General features: G+C 58.1%; 1 protein-coding gene across 1 annotated transcript in view; it reads left to right on the forward strand.

The window, feature by feature from the left end:
* The window catches only part of LOC149913572 (uncharacterized), a gene marked incomplete at its 5' end in the record, with an annotated part of 76051 nt that overhangs the window by 15171 nt on the left and 42061 nt on the right, over positions 1-18819 (forward strand). The window contains 2 exons of the mRNA XM_090129340.1: positions 4151-4327; positions 16052-16208. Of these exons, the coding sequence (XP_089985466.1) occupies positions 4151-4327; positions 16052-16208 (334 nt within the window). The remainder of the gene's footprint in view (positions 1-4150; positions 4328-16051; positions 16209-18819) is intronic.

Consider the following 18819-nt stretch of genomic DNA (forward strand, 5'->3'; position numbering starts at 1 on the left):
CGTGGGGGTGGTGGTGGGACGTTGGGACAATGATGGGACGTGGGGACTTTGGTGGGACGTGGAGAGGGTGGTGGAACATGGAGGTGGTGGAACATGGAGGACAATGGTGGGACATGGGGGCTTTGGTGGGACATGGGGAGGGTGGTGGGACATGGGGACAATGGTTGGACATGGGAGTGGTGAGACATGGGGGTGGTGGGATGTGGGGGTGGTGGTGGGACGTTGGGACAATGGTGGGACGTGGGGACTTTGGTGGGACGTGGAGGTGGTGGTGGGACATGGGGAGGGTGGTGGGACATGGGGAAAGGGGTGGGATATGGAGGTGGTGGGACATGGAGGTGGTGGGACACTGGGACAATGGTGGGACATGGAGGTGGTGGTGGGACATGGGGGCTTTGGTGGGACATGGGGGCTTTGGTGGGATGTGGAGAGGGTGGTGGAACATGGAGGTGGTGGAACATGGAGGGCAATGGTGGGACGTGGGGACTTTGGTGGGACGTGGAGGTGGTGGTGGGACATGGGGAGGGTGGTGGGACATTGGGACAGGGGTGGGACGTGGGGACTTTGGTGGATATGGGGACAATGGTTGGACATGGGGGTGGTGGGACGTGGGGGCGGTGGTGGGACGTTGGGACAATGATGGGACGTGGGGACTTTGGTGGGACGTGGAGGTGATGGGGGGACATGGGGAGGGTGGTGGGACATGGAGGTGGTGGGACATGGGGGTGGTGGGACACTGGGACAGTGGTGGGACATGGAGGTGGTGGTGGGACGTGGGGACTTTGGTGGGACGTGGAGAGGGTGGTGGAACATGGAGGTGGTGGAACATGGAGGACAATGGTGGGACATGGGGGCTTTGGTGGGACATGGGGAGGGTGGTGGGACATGGGGACAATGGTTGGACATGGGAGTGGTGAGACATGGGGGTGGTGGGATGTGGGGGTGGTGGTGGGACGTTGGGACAATGGTGGGACGTGGGGACTTTGGTGGGACGTGGAGGTGGTGGTGGGACATGGGGACAGGGGTGGGACGTGGGGACTTTGGTGGATATGGGGACAATGGTTGGACATGGGGGTGGTGGGACGTGGGGGTGCTGGTGGGACATTGGGACAACGATGGGACGTGGAGGTGGTGGGACGTGGGGGTGGTGGTGGGACGTTGGGACAATGATGGGACGTGGGGACTTTGGTGGGACGTGGAGGTGGTGGTGGGACATGGGGACAGGGGTGGGACGTGAGGACAGGGGTGGGACATGGGGGTGGTGGTAGGACACTGGGGCAATGGTGGGACATGGAAAGGGTGGTGGGACGTGGGGACTTTGGTGGATATGGGGACGGGGTGGGACATGGAGGTGGTGGTGGGACATGGGGACAGGGGTGGGACGTGGGGAGGGTGGTGGGATGTGGGACAACGGTGGGACATGGGGGCTTTGGTGGGATGTGGAGAGGGTGGTGGGACATGGGGACAATGGTGGGACATTGGGACAATGGTGGGACGTGGAGTGATGGTGGGACATGGGGAGGGCGGTGGGACATGGAGGTGGTGGGACATGGAGGTGGTGGGACACTGGGACATTGGTGGGACATGGAGGTGGTGATGGGACGTGGGGACTTTGGTGGGACGTGGAGAGGGTGGTGGAACATGGAGGTGGTGGAACATGGAGGTGGTGGAACATGGAGGACAATGGTGGGACGTGGGGACTTTGGTGGGACGTGGAGGTGGTGGTGGGACATGGGGACAATGGTTGGACATGGGAGTGGTGAGACATGGGGGTGGTGGGACGTGGGGGTGGTGGTGGGACGTTGGGACAATGATGGGACGTGGGGACTTTGGTGGAACGTGGAGTGATGGTGGGACATGGGGAGGGTGGTGGGACATGGGGACAGTGGTTGGACATGGGGGTGGTGGGACGTGGGGAGGGTGGTGGGACATGGGGACAGTGGTGGGACATTGAGACAACGGTGGGACGTGGAGGTGGTGGGACGTTGGAACAGGGGTGGGATGTGGGGACAGGTGTGAGATGTGGGGAGGGTGGTGGGATGTGGGACAACGGTGGGACATGGGGGCTTTGGTGGGATGTGGAGAGGGTGGTGGGACATGGAGGACAATGGTGGGACATTGGGACAATGGTGGGACGTGGAGTGATGGTGGGACATGGGGAGGGCGGTGGGACATGGAGGTGGTGGTGGGACGTGGGGACTTTGGTGGGACGTGGAGGTGGTGGTGGGACATGGGGAGGGTGGTGGGACATGGGGACAGGGGTGGGATGTGGAGAGGGTGGCGGGATGTTGGAACAATGTTGGGACATGGGGACAACGCTGGGACATGGGGAAAATGTTGAGACATGGGGATAAAACTGGGACATGGGGTCAAAATTGAGACATGGGGACAACGCTGGGACATGGGGACATCATTGGGACATGGGGACAAAATTGGGACATGGGGAAAACTTTGAGACATGGGGACAACACTGGGACATGGGGACAACGTTGGGACATGGGGAAAACGTTGGGACATGGGGACAATGTTGGGACATGGGGACAAAATTGGGACATGGAGACAATGTTGGGACATGGGGACAACGCTGGGACATGGGGACAACAGTGGGACATGGGGACAAAATTGGGACATGGGGACAATGCTGGGACATGGGGACAAAATTGGGACATGGAGACAATGTTGGGACATGGGGACAACGCTGGGACATGGGGACAAAATTGGGACATGGGGACAACATTGGGACATGGGGAAAACGTTGAGACATGGGGACAATGTTGGGACATGGGGACAAAACTGGGACATGGGGACAATGTTGGGACGTGGGGACAAAATTTTCACATGGGGACAATGTTGAGACATGGGGACAACACCGGGATATGGGGAAAACGTTGAGACATGGGGATGATGTTGGGATATGGGGACAACGCTGGGACATGGGGACAACGCTGGGACGTGGAGAAAACATTGAGAAATGGGGACAGTGTTTGGACATGGGGACAAAACTGGGACATGGGGACCATGTTGGGACATGGGGACAACACTGGGATGTGGGGACAACATTGGGACATGGGGAAAACGTTGGGACATGGGGACAATGTTGGGACATGGGGACAAAATTGGGACATGGAGACAATGTTGGGACATGGGGACAACGCTGGGACATGGGGACAACAGTGGGACATGGGGACAAAATTGGGACATGGGGACAACACTGGGACGTGGGGACAACGCTGGGACATGGGGACAAAATTGGGACATGGAGACAATGTTGGGACATGGGGACAACGCTGGGACATGGGGACAACGCAGGGACATGGGGACAACATTGGGACATGGGGACAACATTGGGACATGGGGACAACGCAGGGACATGGGGACAACATTGGGACATGGGGACAACATTGGGACATGGGGACAATGCTGGGACATGGGGACAACATTGGGACATGGGGAAAACGTTGAGACATGGGGACAATGTTGGGACATGGGGACAAAACTGGGACATGGGGACAATGTTGGGACGTGGGGACAAAATTTTGACATGGGGACAATGTTGAGACATGGGGACAACACCGGGATATGGGGAAAACGTTGAGACATGGGGATGATGTTGGGATATGGGGACAATGCTGGGACATGGGGACAACACTGGGACGTGGGGACAACGCTGGGACATGGGGACAACACTGGGACATGGAGAAAACATTGAGAAATGGGGACAGTGTGTGGACATGGGGACAAAACTGGGACATGGGGACCATGTTGGGACATGGGGACAACACTGGGATGTGGGGACAACGTTGAGATATGGGGACAACATTGGGACATGGGGACAATGTTGGGACATGGGGACAACACTGGGACGTGGAGAAAACATTGAGAAATGGGGACAGTGTGTGGACATGGGGACAACATTGGGACATGGGGACAATGTTGGGACATGGGGACAATGCTGGGACATGGGGACAACACTGGGACGTGGGGACAACGCTGGGACATGGGGACAAAATTGGGACATGGGGACAACACTGGGTAATGGCGGACAACGCTGGGACGTGGGGAGAAGACAAGCAAAGGGTAGAGAGGACAGCGCCAGGCCGTGGGGACGAGCCCAGGCCCCATCCCACGTGTCCTCTGTCCCCGCTGGCAGCTGAGGGACCTGAGGCATGAGAACGTCAACCTCTTCCTGGGCTTCTTCCACGACTGCGGGATCTTCGCCATCGTGTCGGAGCACTGCTCGCGGGGCAGCCTGGAGGACCTGCTGCGAAACGAGGACATGAAGCTGGACTGGATGTTCAAGTCGTCGCTCCTCATCGACCTCATCAAGGTGACGTGGTGGTGGTGGTGGTGGTGGTTGTGTTGGTTGTGGTGGTTGTGGTTGTGGTGGTGGTGGTGGTGATTGTGGTGGTGGTTGTGGTTGTGGTGGTGGTGGTTGTGGTGGTTGTGGTGGTTGTGGTGGTGGTGGTGGTTGTGGTGGTGGTGGTGGTGGTTGTGGGGTTGTGGTGGTGGTTGTGGTTGTGGTGGTGGTGGTTGTGTTGGTTGTGGTGGTTGTGGTTGTGTTGGGTGTGTTGGTTGTGGCGGTGGTGGTTGTGTTTGTATTGGTTGTGGTGGTGGTGGTTGTGGTGGTGGTTGTGGTGGTTGTGGTGGTTGTGGTTGTGGTGGTGGTGGTGGTGGTGGTGGTGGTTGTGGTTGTGGTGGTGGTGGTGGTTGTGGTTGTGGTGGTTGTGGTGGTGGTGGTTGTGGTGGTGGTTGTGGTGGTGGTTGTGGGGTTGTGGTGGTGGTGGTTGTGTTGGTTGTGGTTGTTGAGGTTGTGGTGGTGGTGGTGGTTGTGGTGGTTGTGTTGGTTGTGGTTGTGTTGGTTGTGGTGGTTGTGGTTGTGGTGGTGGTGGTGGTTGTGGTGGTTGTGGTTGTGGTGGTTGTGAATGTGTTGCTTGTGTTGGTGGTTGTGGTGGTGGTTGTGGTTGTGTTGGTTGTGTTGGTTGTGGTTGTGTTGGTTGTGGTTGTGGTGGTTGTGGTGGTTGTGGTGGTGGTGGTTGTGGTGGTTGTGGTGGTTGTGGTTGTGGTGGTGGTTGTGGTGGTTGTGGTGGTGGTGGTTGTGGTGGTGGTTGTTTTGGTTGTGGTGGTTGTGGCAGTTGCATTGGTTGTGTTGGTTGTGGTGGTTCTGGTGGTTGTGGTGGTTGTGGTTGTGGTTGTGTTGGTTGTGGTGGTTGTGGTTGTGGTGGTTGTGGTGGTTGTGGTGGTGGTGGTTGTGGTGGTTGTGGTGGTGGTGGTTGTGGTGGTTGTGGTTGTGGTGGTTGTGGTTGTGGTGGTTGGTGGTGGTTGCGTTGGTTGTGGTGGTTGTGTTGGTTGTGGTTGTGGTGGTTGTGTTGGTTGCGTTGGTTGTGGTGGTTCTGGTGGTTATGGTGGTTGTGATGGTGGTTGTGTTGGTTGTGGTGGTTGTGGTTGTGGTGGTTGTTGTGGTTGTGGTGGTGGTGGTTGTGGTGGTTGTGGTGGTGGTGGTTGTGGTGGTTGTGGTTGTGGTGGTTGGTGGTGGTTGTATTGGTTGTGGTGGTTGTGGTGGTTGTGTTGGTTGCGTTGGTTGTGGTGGTTGTGGTGGTTGTGGTGGTTGTGGTGGTTGTATTGGTTGTGGTGGTTGTGGTTGTGGTGGTTGTGGTGGTGTGTTGGTTGTGTTGGTTGTGGTTGTGTTGGTTGTGGTGGTGGTGGTTGTGGTGGTTCTGGTGGTTGTGGTGATTGTGGTGGTTGTGTTGGTTGTGGTGGTGTGTTGGTTGTGGTGGCTGTGGTTGTGGTGGTTGTGGGGTTGTGGTTGTGGTGGTTGTGGTAGTTGCATTGGTTGTGGTGGTTGTGTTGGTTGTGGTGGTGGTGGTGGTTGTGGGGTTGTGGTGGTTGTGTTGGTTGTGTTGGTTGTGTTGGTTGTGTTGATTGTGGTTGTGGTGGTTGTGGTGGTTGTGTTGGTTGTGGTGGTTGTGTTGGTTGTGTTGGTTGTGTTGGTTGTGTTGATTGTGGTTGTGGTGGTTGTGGTGGTTGTGGTGGTTGTGTTGGTTGTGGTGGTTGTGATGGCTGTGGTTGTGGTGGTTGTGAATGTGTTGGTTGTGTTGGTGATTGTGTTGGTTGTGTTGGTTGTGGTGGTTGTGGTGGTTTGGTAGTTGTGGTGGTTGTGGTGGGTGTTGTGGTTGTGGTTGTGGTGGCTGTGGTGGTTGTGTTGGTTGTGTTGGTTGTGGTAGTTGTGGTTGTGGTGGCTGTGGTTGTGATTATGTTGGTGGTGGTTGTGTTGGCTGTGGTGGTTGTGAGGGTTAGGTGTTAGGTGGTTATGTTGGTTAGGGTTGTGGTGGTTGTGGTAGTTGTGGTGGTTGTGTTGGTGGTGGTTGTGTTGGTTGTGGTGGTTGTGGTAGTTGTGGTGGTTGTGAATATATTGGTTGTGTTGGTGATTGTGTTGGTTGTGGTTGTGGTTGCAGTTATGGTGGTTGTGGTGGTGGTGGTTGTGGTAGTTGTGACGATTGTTTTTGTGGTGGTTGCAAATGTGGTGGTTGTGTTGGTTGTAGTGGTTGTGGTTGTGGTGGTAGTGGTGGTTGTGGACGTGTTGGTTGTGTTGGTGGTTGTGTTGGTTGTCTTGGTTGTGGTTGTGATGGTGGTGCCACGACGTTGTCACAACCGTGACCACAGCGGCGACTGTTGTGTTGGTGGGTGTCATGGTGACGACTGCAGGCCGCAGCGTGGGGACAGTGACGCTGTCGGGCAATGCTGCTGGGTGACAGTGCTGCTGCTGGGTGACAGTGCTGCTGCTGGGTGACAGTGCTGCTGCTGGGTGATGCTGTTGGGTGTTGTTGGTTGGGTGCTGTTACTGGGTGACGGCGATGCCGTTGGGTGATGATGCTGAGTTCCACCATGAACTGATGGTGACACGGTTGGGTGATGCTGTTGGGTGACAATGAAGCTGCTGGGTGATGCTTTTGGGTGGTAGGGATGCTGTTGGGTGACGGTTGTGCTGTTGGGTGACGGTTGTGCTGTTGGGTGATGCTGTTGGGTGGCAGCGATGCTGTTGGGTGATGGTTGTGCTGTTGGGTGACGCTGCTGGGAGATGGTGATGCTGTCGTGTGATGGTGATGCCGTTGGGTGATGCTGTCAGGTGATGGTGACGCTGTTGGGTGATGCTGTGGTGGTAGTGATGCTGTTGGGTGACGCTGTAGGCAATGACGGTGTTGGGTGATGCTGTCAGGTGGCAGCGATGCTGTTGGGTGATGCTGTTGGGTGATGCTGTTGGGTGGCAGTGATGCTGTTGGTGGCAGTGATGCTGTTTGGGTGATGCTGTTTGGGTGATGCTGTTGGGTGATGCTGTTGGGTGTCAGTGATGCTGTTGGGTGGCGGTGATGCTGTTGGGTGATGCTGTTGGTGGCAGTGCTGTGGCTGTGTGACAATGACACCGTTGGGTGATGCTGCGGTGGCAGTGATGCTGTCGGGTGTCAGTGATGCTGTTGGGTGTCAGTGATGCTGTTGGGTGGCGGTGATGCTGTTGGGTGATGCTGTTGGGTGATGCTGTCAAGTGGCAGCAATGCTGTTGGGTGGCTGTGATGCTGTTGGGTGACGCTGTTGGTGGCAGTGATGTTGTTGGGTGATGCTGTTGGTGGCTGTGATGCTGTTGGGTGGTGCTGTTGGGTGACAGCGTTGGGTGACAGGGTTGGGTGACGCTGTTGGTGGCCGTGATGCTGTTGGGTGATGCTGTTGGTGGCAGCGATGCTGTTGGTGGCAGTGACGCTGTTGGCTGGCAGTGATGCTATTGGCGGCAGTGACGCTGTTGGGTGACGCTGTCGGTGGCAGTGCCATGGCTGTGTGACGGTGACACTGTTGGGTGATGGTGTTGGTGGCAGTGATGCTGTTGGGTGGCAGTGATGCTGTTGGGTGATGCTGTTGGGTGATGCTGTTGGGTGATGCTGTTGGTGGCAGTGCAGTGGCTGTGTGACGGTGACGCTGTTGGGTGACACTGTTGGGTGACGCTGTCGGTGGCAGTGATGCTGTTGGGTGACACTGTCGGTGGTGGTGCTGCGGCTGTGTGACGGTGACGCCGTTGGGTGACGCTGTCGGTGGCAGTGATGCTGTTGGTGGCAGTGACACTGTTGGGTGACGCTGTTGGTGGCAGTGCTGCGGCTGTGTGATGGTGACGCTGTTGGGTGATACTGTTGGTGGCAGTGATGCTGTTGGGTGACACTGTCGGTGGCAGTGACACTGTTGGGTGATGCTGTTGGTGGCAGTGATGCTGTTGGGTGACAGTGTTGGGTCATGCTGTTGGTGGCAGTGATGCTGTTGGGTGACGCTGTCGGTGGCAGTGCTGTTGGTGGCAGTGATGCTGTTGTGTGATGCTGTTGGGTGACAGGGTTGGGTGATGCTGTTGGTGGCAGTGCCATGGCTGTATGACGGTGACGCTGTTGGGTGATGCTGTCGGTGGCAGTGATGCTGTTGGGTGACAGTGTTGGTGGCAGTGATGCTGTTGGTGGCAGTGACACTGTTGGGTGACGCTGTTGGTGGCAATGCCATGGCTGTGTGATGGTGACACTGTTGGGTGACACTGTTGGGTGACGCTGTTGGTGGCAGTGCCGTGGCTGTGTGACGGTGACGCTGTTGGGTGATGCTGTTGGTGGCAGTGATGCTGTTGGGTGACGCTGTTGGTGGCAGTGCTGTTGGTGGCAGTGCCGTGGCTGTGTGACGGTGACACTGTTGGGTGACACTGTTGGGTGACGCTGTCGGTGGCAGTGATGCTGTTGGGTGACGCTGTTGGTGGCAGTGCTGTTGGTGGCAGTGCCGTGGCTGTGTGACGGTGACACTGTTGGGTGACACTGTTGGGTGACGCTGTCAGTGGCAGTGATGCTGTTGGTGGCAGTGACACTGTTGGGTGACGCTGTTGGTGGCAGTGCTGCGGCTGTGTGATGGTGACGCTGTTGGGTGATACTGTTGGTGGCAGTGATGCTGTTGGGTGATGCTGTCGGTGACAGTGACACTGTTGGGTGATGCTGTTGGTGGCAGTGATGCTGTTGGGTGACAGTGTTGGGTCATGCTGTTGGTGGCAGTGACACTGTTGTGTGATGCTGTTGGGTGACAGGGTTGGGTGACGCTGTTGGTGGCAGTGCCATGGCTGTATGACGGTGACGCTGTTGGGTGATGCTGTCGGTGGCAGTGATGCTGTTGGGTGACGCTGTTGGTGGCAGTGACGCTGTTGGGTGACGCTGTTGGTGGCAGTGATGCTGTCGGTGGCAGTGACACTGTTGGGTGACGCTGTTGGTGGCAATGCCATGGCTGTGTGACGGTGACACTGTTGGGTGATGCTGTTGGTGGCAGTGATGCTGTTGGGTGACGCTGTTGGTGGCAGTGCTGTTGGTGGCAGTGCCGTGGCTGTGTGACGGTGACACTGTTGGGTGACGCTGTTGGGTGATGCTGTCGGTGGCAGTGATGCTGTTGGTGGCAGTGACACTGTTGGGTGACGCTGTTGGGTGACGCTGTTGGTGGCAGTGCCGTGGCTGTGTGATGGTGACACTGTTGTATGACACCGTTGGGTGATGCTGTCGGTGGCAGTGCTGTTGGTGGCAGTGATGCTGTTGGGTGACAGTGTTGGGTGATGCTGTTGGTGGCAGTGACAGTGTTGGGTGACAGGGTTGGGTGACGCTGTTGGTGGCAGTGCCGTGGCTGTGTGATGGTGACACCGTTGGGTGATGCTGTTGGTGGCAGTGCTGTTGGTGGCAGTGATGCTGTTGGGTGACGCTGTTGGTGGCAGTGCCGTGGCTGTGTGACGGTGACACTGTTGGGTGACACTGTTGGGTGACGCTGTCAGTGGCAGTGATGCTGTTGGTGGCAGTGACACTGTTGGGTGACGCTGTTGGTGGCAGTGCTGCGGCTGTGTGATGGTGACGCTGTTGGGTGATACTGTTGGTGGCAGTGATGCTGTTGGGTGATGCTGTCGGTGACAGTGACACTGTTGGGTGATGCTGTTGGTGGCAGTGATGCTGTTGGGTGACAGTGTTGGGTCATGCTGTTGGTGGCAGTGACACTGTTGTGTGATGCTGTTGGGTGACAGGGTTGGGTGACGCTGTTGGTGGCAGTGCCATGGCTGTATGACGGTGACGCTGTTGGGTGATGCTGTCGGTGGCAGTGATGCTGTTGGGTGACGCTGTTGGTGGCAGTGACGCTGTTGGGTGACGCTGTTGGTGGCAGTGATGCTGTCGGTGGCAGTGACACTGTTGGGTGACGCTGTTGGTGGCAATGCCATGGCTGTGTGATGGTGACACTGTTGGGTGACACTGTTGGGTGACGCTGTTGGTGGCAGTGCCGTGGCTGTGTGACGGTGACGCTGTTGGGTGATGCTGTTGGTGGCAGTGATGCTGTTGGGTGACGCTGTTGGTGGCAGTGCTGTTGGTGGCAGTGCCGTGGCTGTGTGACGGTGACACTGTTGGGTGACGCTGTTGGGTGACGCTGTCGGTGGCAGTGATGCTGTTGGTGGCAGTGACACTGTTGGGTGACGCTGTTGGGTGACGCTGTTGGTGGCAGTGCCGTGGCTGTGTGATGGTGACACTGTTGTATGACACCGTTGGGTGATGCTGTCGGTGGCAGTGCTGTTGGTGGCAGTGATGCTGTTGGGTGACAGTGTTGGGTGATGCTGTTGGTGGCAGTGACAGTGTTGGGTGACAGGGTTGGGTGACGCTGTTGGTGGCAGTGCCGTGGCTGTGTGATGGTGACACCGTTGGGTGATGCTGTTGGTGGCAGTGCTGTTGGTGGCAGTGACGCTGTTGGGTGATGCTGTTGGTGGCAGTGCCGTGGCTGTGTGACGGTGACACTGTTGGGTGACACTGTTGGGTGATGCTGTTGGTGGCAGTGATGCTGTTGGGTGACAGTGTTGGGTCATGCTGTTGGTGGCAGTGACACTGTTGTGTGATGCTGTTGGGTGACAGGGTTGGGTGACGCTGTTGGTGGCAGTGCCGTGGCTGTATGACGGTGACGCTGTTGGGTGATGCTGTCGGTGGCAGTGATGCTGTTGCGTGACGCTGTTGGTGGCAGTGATGCTGTTGGGTGACGCTGTTGGTGGCAGTGACGCTGTTGGGTGACGCTGTCGGTGGCAGTGACACTGTTGGTGGCAGTGACACTGTTGGGTGACGCTGTTGGTGGCAGTGATGCTGTCGGTGGCAGTGACACTGTTGGGTGACGCTGTTGGTGGCAATGCCATGGCTGTGTGATGGTGACACTGTTGGGTGACACTGTTGGGTGACGCTGTTGGTGGCAGTGCCGTGGCTGTGTGACGGTGACGCTGTTGGGTGATGCTGTTGGTGGCAGTGATGCTGTTGGGTGACGCTGTTGGTGGCAGTGCTGTTGGTGGCAGTGCCGTGGCTGTGTGACGGTGACACTGTTGGGTGACACTGTTGGGTGACGCTGTCGGTGGCAGTGATGCTGTTGGGTGACGCTGTTGGTGGCAGTGCTGTTGGTGGCAGTGCCGTGGCTGTGTGACGGTGACACTGTTGGGTGACACTGTTGGGTGACGCTGTCAGTGGCAGTGATGCTGTTGGTGGCAGTGACACTGTTGGGTGACGCTGTTGGTGGCAGTGCTGCGGCTGTGTGATGGTGACGCTGTTGGGTGATACTGTTGGTGGCAGTGATGCTGTTGGGTGATGCTGTCGGTGACAGTGACACTGTTGGGTGATGCTGTTGGTGGCAGTGATGCTGTTGGGTGACAGTGTTGGGTCATGCTGTTGGCGGCAGTGACACTGTTGTGTGATGCTGTTGGGTGACAGGGTTGGGTGACGCTGTTGGTGGCAGTGCCATGGCTGTATGACGGTGACGCTGTTGGGTGATGCTGTCGGTGGCAGTGATGCTGTTGGGTGACGCTGTTGGTGGCAGTGACGCTGTTGGGTGACGCTGTTGGTGGCAGTGATGCTGTCGGTGGCAGTGACACTGTTGGGTGACGCTGTTGGTGGCAATGCCATGGCTGTGTGATGGTGACACTGTTGGGTGACACTGTTGGGTGACGCTGTTGGTGGCAGTGCCGTGGCTGTGTGACGGTGACGCTGTTGGGTGATGCTGTTGGTGGCAGTGATGCTGTTGGGTGACGCTGTTGGTGGCAGTGCTGTTGGTGGCAGTGCCGTGGCTGTGTGACGGTGACACTGTTGGGTGACGCTGTTGGGTGACGCTGTCGGTGGCAGTGATGCTGTTGGTGGCAGTGACACTGTTGGGTGACGCTGTTGGGTGACGCTGTTGGTGGCAGTGCCGTGGCTGTGTGATGGTGACACTGTTGTATGACACCGTTGGGTGATGCTGTCGGTGGCAGTGCTGTTGGTGGCAGTGATGCTGTTGGGTGACAGTGTTGGGTGATGCTGTTGGTGGCAGTGACAGTGTTGGGTGACAGGGTTGGGTGACGCTGTTGGTGGCAGTGCCGTGGCTGTGTGATGGTGACACCGTTGGGTGATGCTGTTGGTGGCAGTGCTGTTGGTGGCAGTGATGCTGTTGGGTGACGCTGTTGGTGGCAGTGCCGTGGCTGTGTGACGGTGACACTGTTGGGTGACACTGTTGGGTGACGCTGTCAGTGGCAGTGATGCTGTTGGTGGCAGTGACACTGTTGGGTGACGCTGTTGGTGGCAGTGCTGCGGCTGTGTGATGGTGACGCTGTTGGGTGATACTGTTGGTGGCAGTGATGCTGTTGGGTGATGCTGTCGGTGACAGTGACACTGTTGGGTGATGCTGTTGGTGGCAGTGATGCTGTTGGGTGACAGTGTTGGGTCATGCTGTTGGTGGCAGTGACACTGTTGTGTGATGCTGTTGGGTGACAGGGTTGGGTGACGCTGTTGGTGGCAGTGCCATGGCTGTATGACGGTGACGCTGTTGGGTGATGCTGTCGGTGGCAGTGATGCTGTTGGGTGACGCTGTTGGTGGCAGTGACGCTGTTGGGTGACGCTGTTGGTGGCAGTGATGCTGTCGGTGGCAGTGACACTGTTGGGTGACGCTGTTGGTGGCAATGCCATGGCTGTGTGATGGTGACACTGTTGGGTGACACTGTTGGGTGACGCTGTTGGTGGCAGTGCCGTGGCTGTGTGACGGTGACGCTGTTGGGTGATGCTGTTGGTGGCAGTGATGCTGTTGGGTGACGCTGTTGGTGGCAGTGCTGTTGGTGGCAGTGCCGTGGCTGTGTGACGGTGACACTGTTGGGTGACGCTGTTGGGTGACGCTGTCGGTGGCAGTGATGCTGTTGGTGGCAGTGACACTGTTGGGTGACGCTGTTGGGTGACGCTGTTGGTGGCAGTGCCGTGGCTGTGTGATGGTGACACTGTTGTATGACACCGTTGGGTGATGCTGTCGGTGGCAGTGCTGTTGGTGGCAGTGATGCTGTTGGGTGACAGTGTTGGGTGATGCTGTTGGTGGCAGTGACAGTGTTGGGTGACAGGGTTGGGTGACGCTGTTGGTGGCAGTGCCGTGGCTGTGTGATGGTGACACCGTTGGGTGATGCTGTTGGTGGCAGTGCTGTTGGTGGCAGTGACGCTGTTGGGTGATGCTGTTGGTGGCAGTGCCGTGGCTGTGTGACGGTGACACTGTTGGGTGACACTGTTGGGTGATGCTGTTGGTGGCAGTGATGCTGTTGGGTGACAGTGTTGGGTCATGCTGTTGGTGGCAGTGACACTGTTGTGTGATGCTGTTGGGTGACAGGGTTGGGTGACGCTGTTGGTGGCAGTGCCGTGGCTGTATGACGGTGACGCTGTTGGGTGATGCTGTCGGTGGCAGTGATGCTGTTGCGTGACGCTGTTGGTGGCAGTGATGCTGTTGGGTGACGCTGTTGGTGGCAGTGACGCTGTTGGGTGACGCTGTCGGTGGCAGTGACACTGTTGGTGGCAGTGACACTGTTGGGTGACGCTGTTGGTGGCAGTGATGCTGTCGGTGGCAGTGACACTGTTGGGTGACGCTGTTGGTGGCAATGCCATGGCTGTGTGATGGTGACACTGTTGGGTGACACTGTTGGGTGACGCTGTTGGTGGCAGTGCCGTGGCTGTGTGACGGTGACGCTGTTGGGTGATGCTGTTGGTGGCAGTGATGCTGTTGGGTGACGCTGTTGGTGGCAGTGCTGTTGGTGGCAGTGCCGTGGCTGTGTGACGGTGACACTGTTGGGTGACACTGTTGGGTGACGCTGTCGGTGGCAGTGATGCTGTTGGGTGACGCTGTTGGTGGCAGTGCTGTTGGTGGCAGTGCCGTGGCTGTGTGACGGTGACACTGTTGGGTGACACTGTTGGGTGACGCTGTCAGTGGCAGTGATGCTGTTGGTGGCAGTGACACTGTTGGGTGACGCTGTTGGTGGCAGTGCTGCGGCTGTGTGATGGTGACGCTGTTGGGTGATACTGTTGGTGGCAGTGATGCTGTTGGGTGATGCTGTCGGTGACAGTGACACTGTTGGGTGATGCTGTTGGTGGCAGTGATGCTGTTGGGTGACAGTGTTGGGTCATGCTGTTGGCGGCAGTGACACTGTTGTGTGATGCTGTTGGGTGACAGGGTTGGGTGACGCTGTTGGTGGCAGTGCCATGGCTGTATGACGGTGACGCTGTTGGGTGATGCTGTCGGTGGCAGTGATGCTGTTGGGTGACGCTGTTGGTGGCAGTGACGCTGTTGGGTGACGCTGTTGGTGGCAGTGATGCTGTCGGTGGCAGTGACACTGTTGGGTGACGCTGTTGGTGGCAATGCCATGGCTGTGTGATGGTGACACTGTTGGGTGACACTGTTGGGTGACGCTGTTGGTGGCAGTGCCGTGGCTGTGTGACGGTGACGCTGTTGGGTGATGCTGTTGGTGGCAGTGATGCTGTTGGGTGACGCTGTTGGTGGCAGTGCTGTTGGTGGCAGTGCCGTGGCTGTGTGACGGTGACACTGTTGGGTGACGCTGTTGGGTGACGCTGTCGGTGGCAGTGATGCTGTTGGTGGCAGTGACACTGTTGGGTGACGCTGTTGGGTGACGCTGTTGGTGGCAGTGCCGTGGCTGTGTGATGGTGACACTGTTGTATGACACCGTTGGGTGATGCTGTCGGTGGCAGTGCTGTTGGTGGCAGTGATGCTGTTGGGTGACAGTGTTGGGTGATGCTGTTGGTGGCAGTGACAGTGTTGGGTGACAGGGTTGGGTGACGCTGTTGGTGGCAGTGCCGTGGCTGTGTGATGGTGACACCGTTGGGTGATGCTGTTGGTGGCAGTGCTGTTGGTGGCAGTGACGCTGTTGGGTGACGCTGTTGGTGGCAGTGCCGTGGCTGTGTGACGGTGACACTGTTGGGTGACACTGTTGGGTGACGCTGTCGGTGGCAGTGATGCTGTTGGTGGCAGTGACACTGTTGGGTGACGCTGTTGGTGGCAGTGCTGCGGCTGTGTGATGGTGATGCTGTTGGGTGATACTGTTGGTGGCAGTGATGCTGTTGGGTGATGCTGTCGGTGACAGTGACACTGTTGGGTGATGCTGTTGGTGGCAGTGATGCTGTTGGGTGACAGTGTTGGGTCATGCTGTTGGTGGCAGTGACACTGTTGTGTGATGCTGTTGGGTGACAGGGTTGGGTGACGCTGTTGGTGGCAGTGCCATGGCTGTATGACGGTGACGCTGTTGGGTGATGCTGTCGGTGGCAGTGATGCTGTTGGGTGACGCTGTCGGTGGCAGTGATGCTGTTGGTGGCAGTGACACTGTTGGGTGACACTGTTGGTGGCAGTGATGCTGTTGGTGGCAGTGACACTGTTGGGTGACGCTGTTGGTGGCAATGCCATGGCTGTGTGATGGTGACACTGTTGGGTGACACTGTTGGGTGACGCTGTCGGTGGCAGTGCCGTGGCTGTGTGACGGTGACGCTGTTGGGTGATGCTGTTGGTGGCAGTGATGCTGTTGGGTGACGCTGTTGGTGGCAGTGCTGTTGGTGGCAGTGCCGTGGCTGTGTGACGGTGACACTGTTGGGTGACGCTGTTGGGTGACGCTGTTGGTGGCAGTGCCGTGGCTGTGTGACGGTGACACTGTTGGGTGACACCGTTGGGTGACACCGTCGGTGGCGGTGTGTGACGGTGCCGCGCTGCCGCCCCGCAGGGCATGCGCTACCTGCACCACCGTGACGTCGTCCACGGGCGCCTGAAGTCCCGCAACTGCGTGGTGGACGGGCGTTTCGTGCTGAAGGTGACAGACCACGGCTACAACGAGCTGCTGGAGGCGCAGCGCGTGCCCACACCCACCCCACAGCCGCAGGGTGCGCCGGGAACGCGGGGCGTCCGGGACGGGGGGGGGGGTGTGGGGTCTGTGGGGTGACATGGGGTCTGTGGGGTGACATGGGGTCTATGGGGTGACATGAGATCCATGGGGTGACATGGGGTCTATGGGATGACATGGGGTCTATGGGGTGACATGGGGTCTGTGGGGTGGAGGAGAGGACTATGGGGTGACATGGGGTCTATGGGGTGGAGGAGAGGACTATGGGGTGACGTGGGATCTATGGAGTGACATGGGGTCTGTGGGGTGACATGAGATCCATGGGGTGACATGGGGTCTATGCGGTGACATGGGGTCTATGGGTTGACAGGGGGTCTGTGGGGTGACATGGGCTCTGTGGGGTGACATGGGGTCTATGGGGTGGAGGAGGGGCCTATGGGGAGACATGGGGTCTATGGGGTGACATGAGATCCATGGGGTGACATGGGATCTATGGGGTGACATGGGGTCTGTGGGGTGACATGAGATCCATGGGGTGACATGGAGTCAGTGGGGTGACATGGGATCCATGGGGTGACATGGGGTCTATGGGGAGGACTATGGGATGACATGGGATCTATGGGGTGACATGGGGTCTATGGGGTGACATGGGGTCTGTGGGGTGACATGAGATCCATGGGGTGGAGGAGGGGCCTATGGGATGACGTGGGATCCATAGGATGACGTGAGATCTATGGGGTGGAGGAGGGGACTATGGGGTGACATGAGATCCATGGGGTGACATGGGATCTATGGGGTGACATGGGGTCTATGGGGTGACATGGGGTCTGTGGGGTGACATGGGACCTATGGGGTGGAGGAGGGGCCTATGGGATGACGTGGGATCCATAGGATGACGTGAGATCTATGGGGTGGAGGAGGGGACTATGGGGTGACATGGGGTCTATGGGGTGACATGGGGTCTGTGGGGTGACATGGGGTCTGTGGGGTGACATGGGACCTGTGGGGTGGAGGAGGGGCCTATGGGATGACATGGGATCTATGGGGTGACATGGGGTCTGTGGGGTGACATGGGGTCTGTGGGGTGACATGAGATCCATGGGGTGACGTGAGGTCTGTGGGGCGACATGGGGTCTATGGGGTGGAGGAGAGGACTATGAGGTGATGTGGGATCTATGGGGTGACGTGGGATCTATGGGGTGACGTGGGATCCATGGGGTGACATGGGGTCTATGGGGTGACATGGGATCTATGGGGTGACATGGGGTCTGTGGGGTGACATGGGGTCTATGGGGTGACATGAGATCCATGGGGTGACATGGGATCTATGGGGTGACATGGGGTCTGTGGGGTGACATGGGGTCTGTGGGGTGACATGGGACCTGTGGGGTGGAGGAGGGGCCTATGGGATGACATGGGATCTATGGGGTGACATGGGGTCTGTGGGGTGACATGGGGTCTGTGGGGTGACATGAGATCCATGGGGTGACATGGGGTCTATGCGGTGACGTGGAGTCAATGGGGTGACATGGGGTCTATGAGGTGACATGGGGTCTGTGGGGTGACATGGGACCTATGGGGTGGAGGAGGGGCCTATGGGGTGACATGGGATCTATGGGATGACATGGGGTCCGTGGGGCGACATGGGGTCAATGGGGTGGAGGAGAGGACTATGGGGTGACATGAGATCCATGGGGTGACATGGGGTCTATGGGGTGACATGGGGCCTGTGGGGTGGCATGGGATCCATGGGGTGACGTGAGGTCTGTGGGGCGACATGGGGTCTATGGGGTGGAGGAGAGGACTATGAGGTGATGTGGGATCTATGGGGTGACGTGGGATCTATGGGGTGACGTGGGATCCATGGGGTGACATGGGGTCTATGGGGTGACATGGGATCTATGGGGTGACATGGGGTCTGTGGGGTGACATGAGATCCATGGGGTGACATGGAGTCAGTGGGGTGACATGGAGTCAATGGGGTGACATGGGGTCTGTGGGGTGACATGGGACCTATGGGGTGGAGGAGGGGCCTATGGGGTGACATGGGGTCTATGGGGTGACATGAGATCCATGGGGTGACATGGGGTCTATGGGGTGACATGGGGTCTGTGGGGTGACATGGGATCCATGGGGTGACGTGAGGTCTGTGGGGTGACATGGGATCTATGGGGTGACGTGAGATCTATGGGGTGACACGGGATCCATGGGGGGGAGGACCATATGGGGCGGGCTCTATGGAGGAGGAGGGGTGGATTGGATCGAGGGGCGTGGCCTCACGCCGTGGGCGTGGCCTCAGGGGTGGGTGGAGCCTAAAAGGGGGCGTGGCCGACAGATTGGGCGTGGTCTCAGGAGTGGGCGGAGCTTATGAAGCACTTTGGGGCTTTGGGTGGGCGTGGCCTACAGGGATCGCCAATGGGTGGGCGTGGCCTATGAGGGGTTGAATGTGAGGGTGGGCGTGGCTTATGGGTGGGCGTGGCCTATGGGGGTTGTCCATGAGAGTGGGTGGGGCTATTGGTGGGCGTGGCCTATTAGGGGTTGCCTATGTGGTGGGCGTGGCTAAAAGGTGGGCGTGGTCAATGAGGGTTGTCTATGGGGTGGGCGTGGCTTTTGGGTGGGCGTGGCCTATGGGGATTGTCTATGAGAGTGGG

Source organism: Phasianus colchicus, chromosome 36 (genome assembly GCF_987193195.1).
Source record: "Phasianus colchicus chromosome 36, bPhaCol1.hap1.1, whole genome shotgun sequence".
NCBI classification, from domain to species: Eukaryota; Metazoa; Chordata; class Aves; order Galliformes; family Phasianidae; genus Phasianus; species Phasianus colchicus.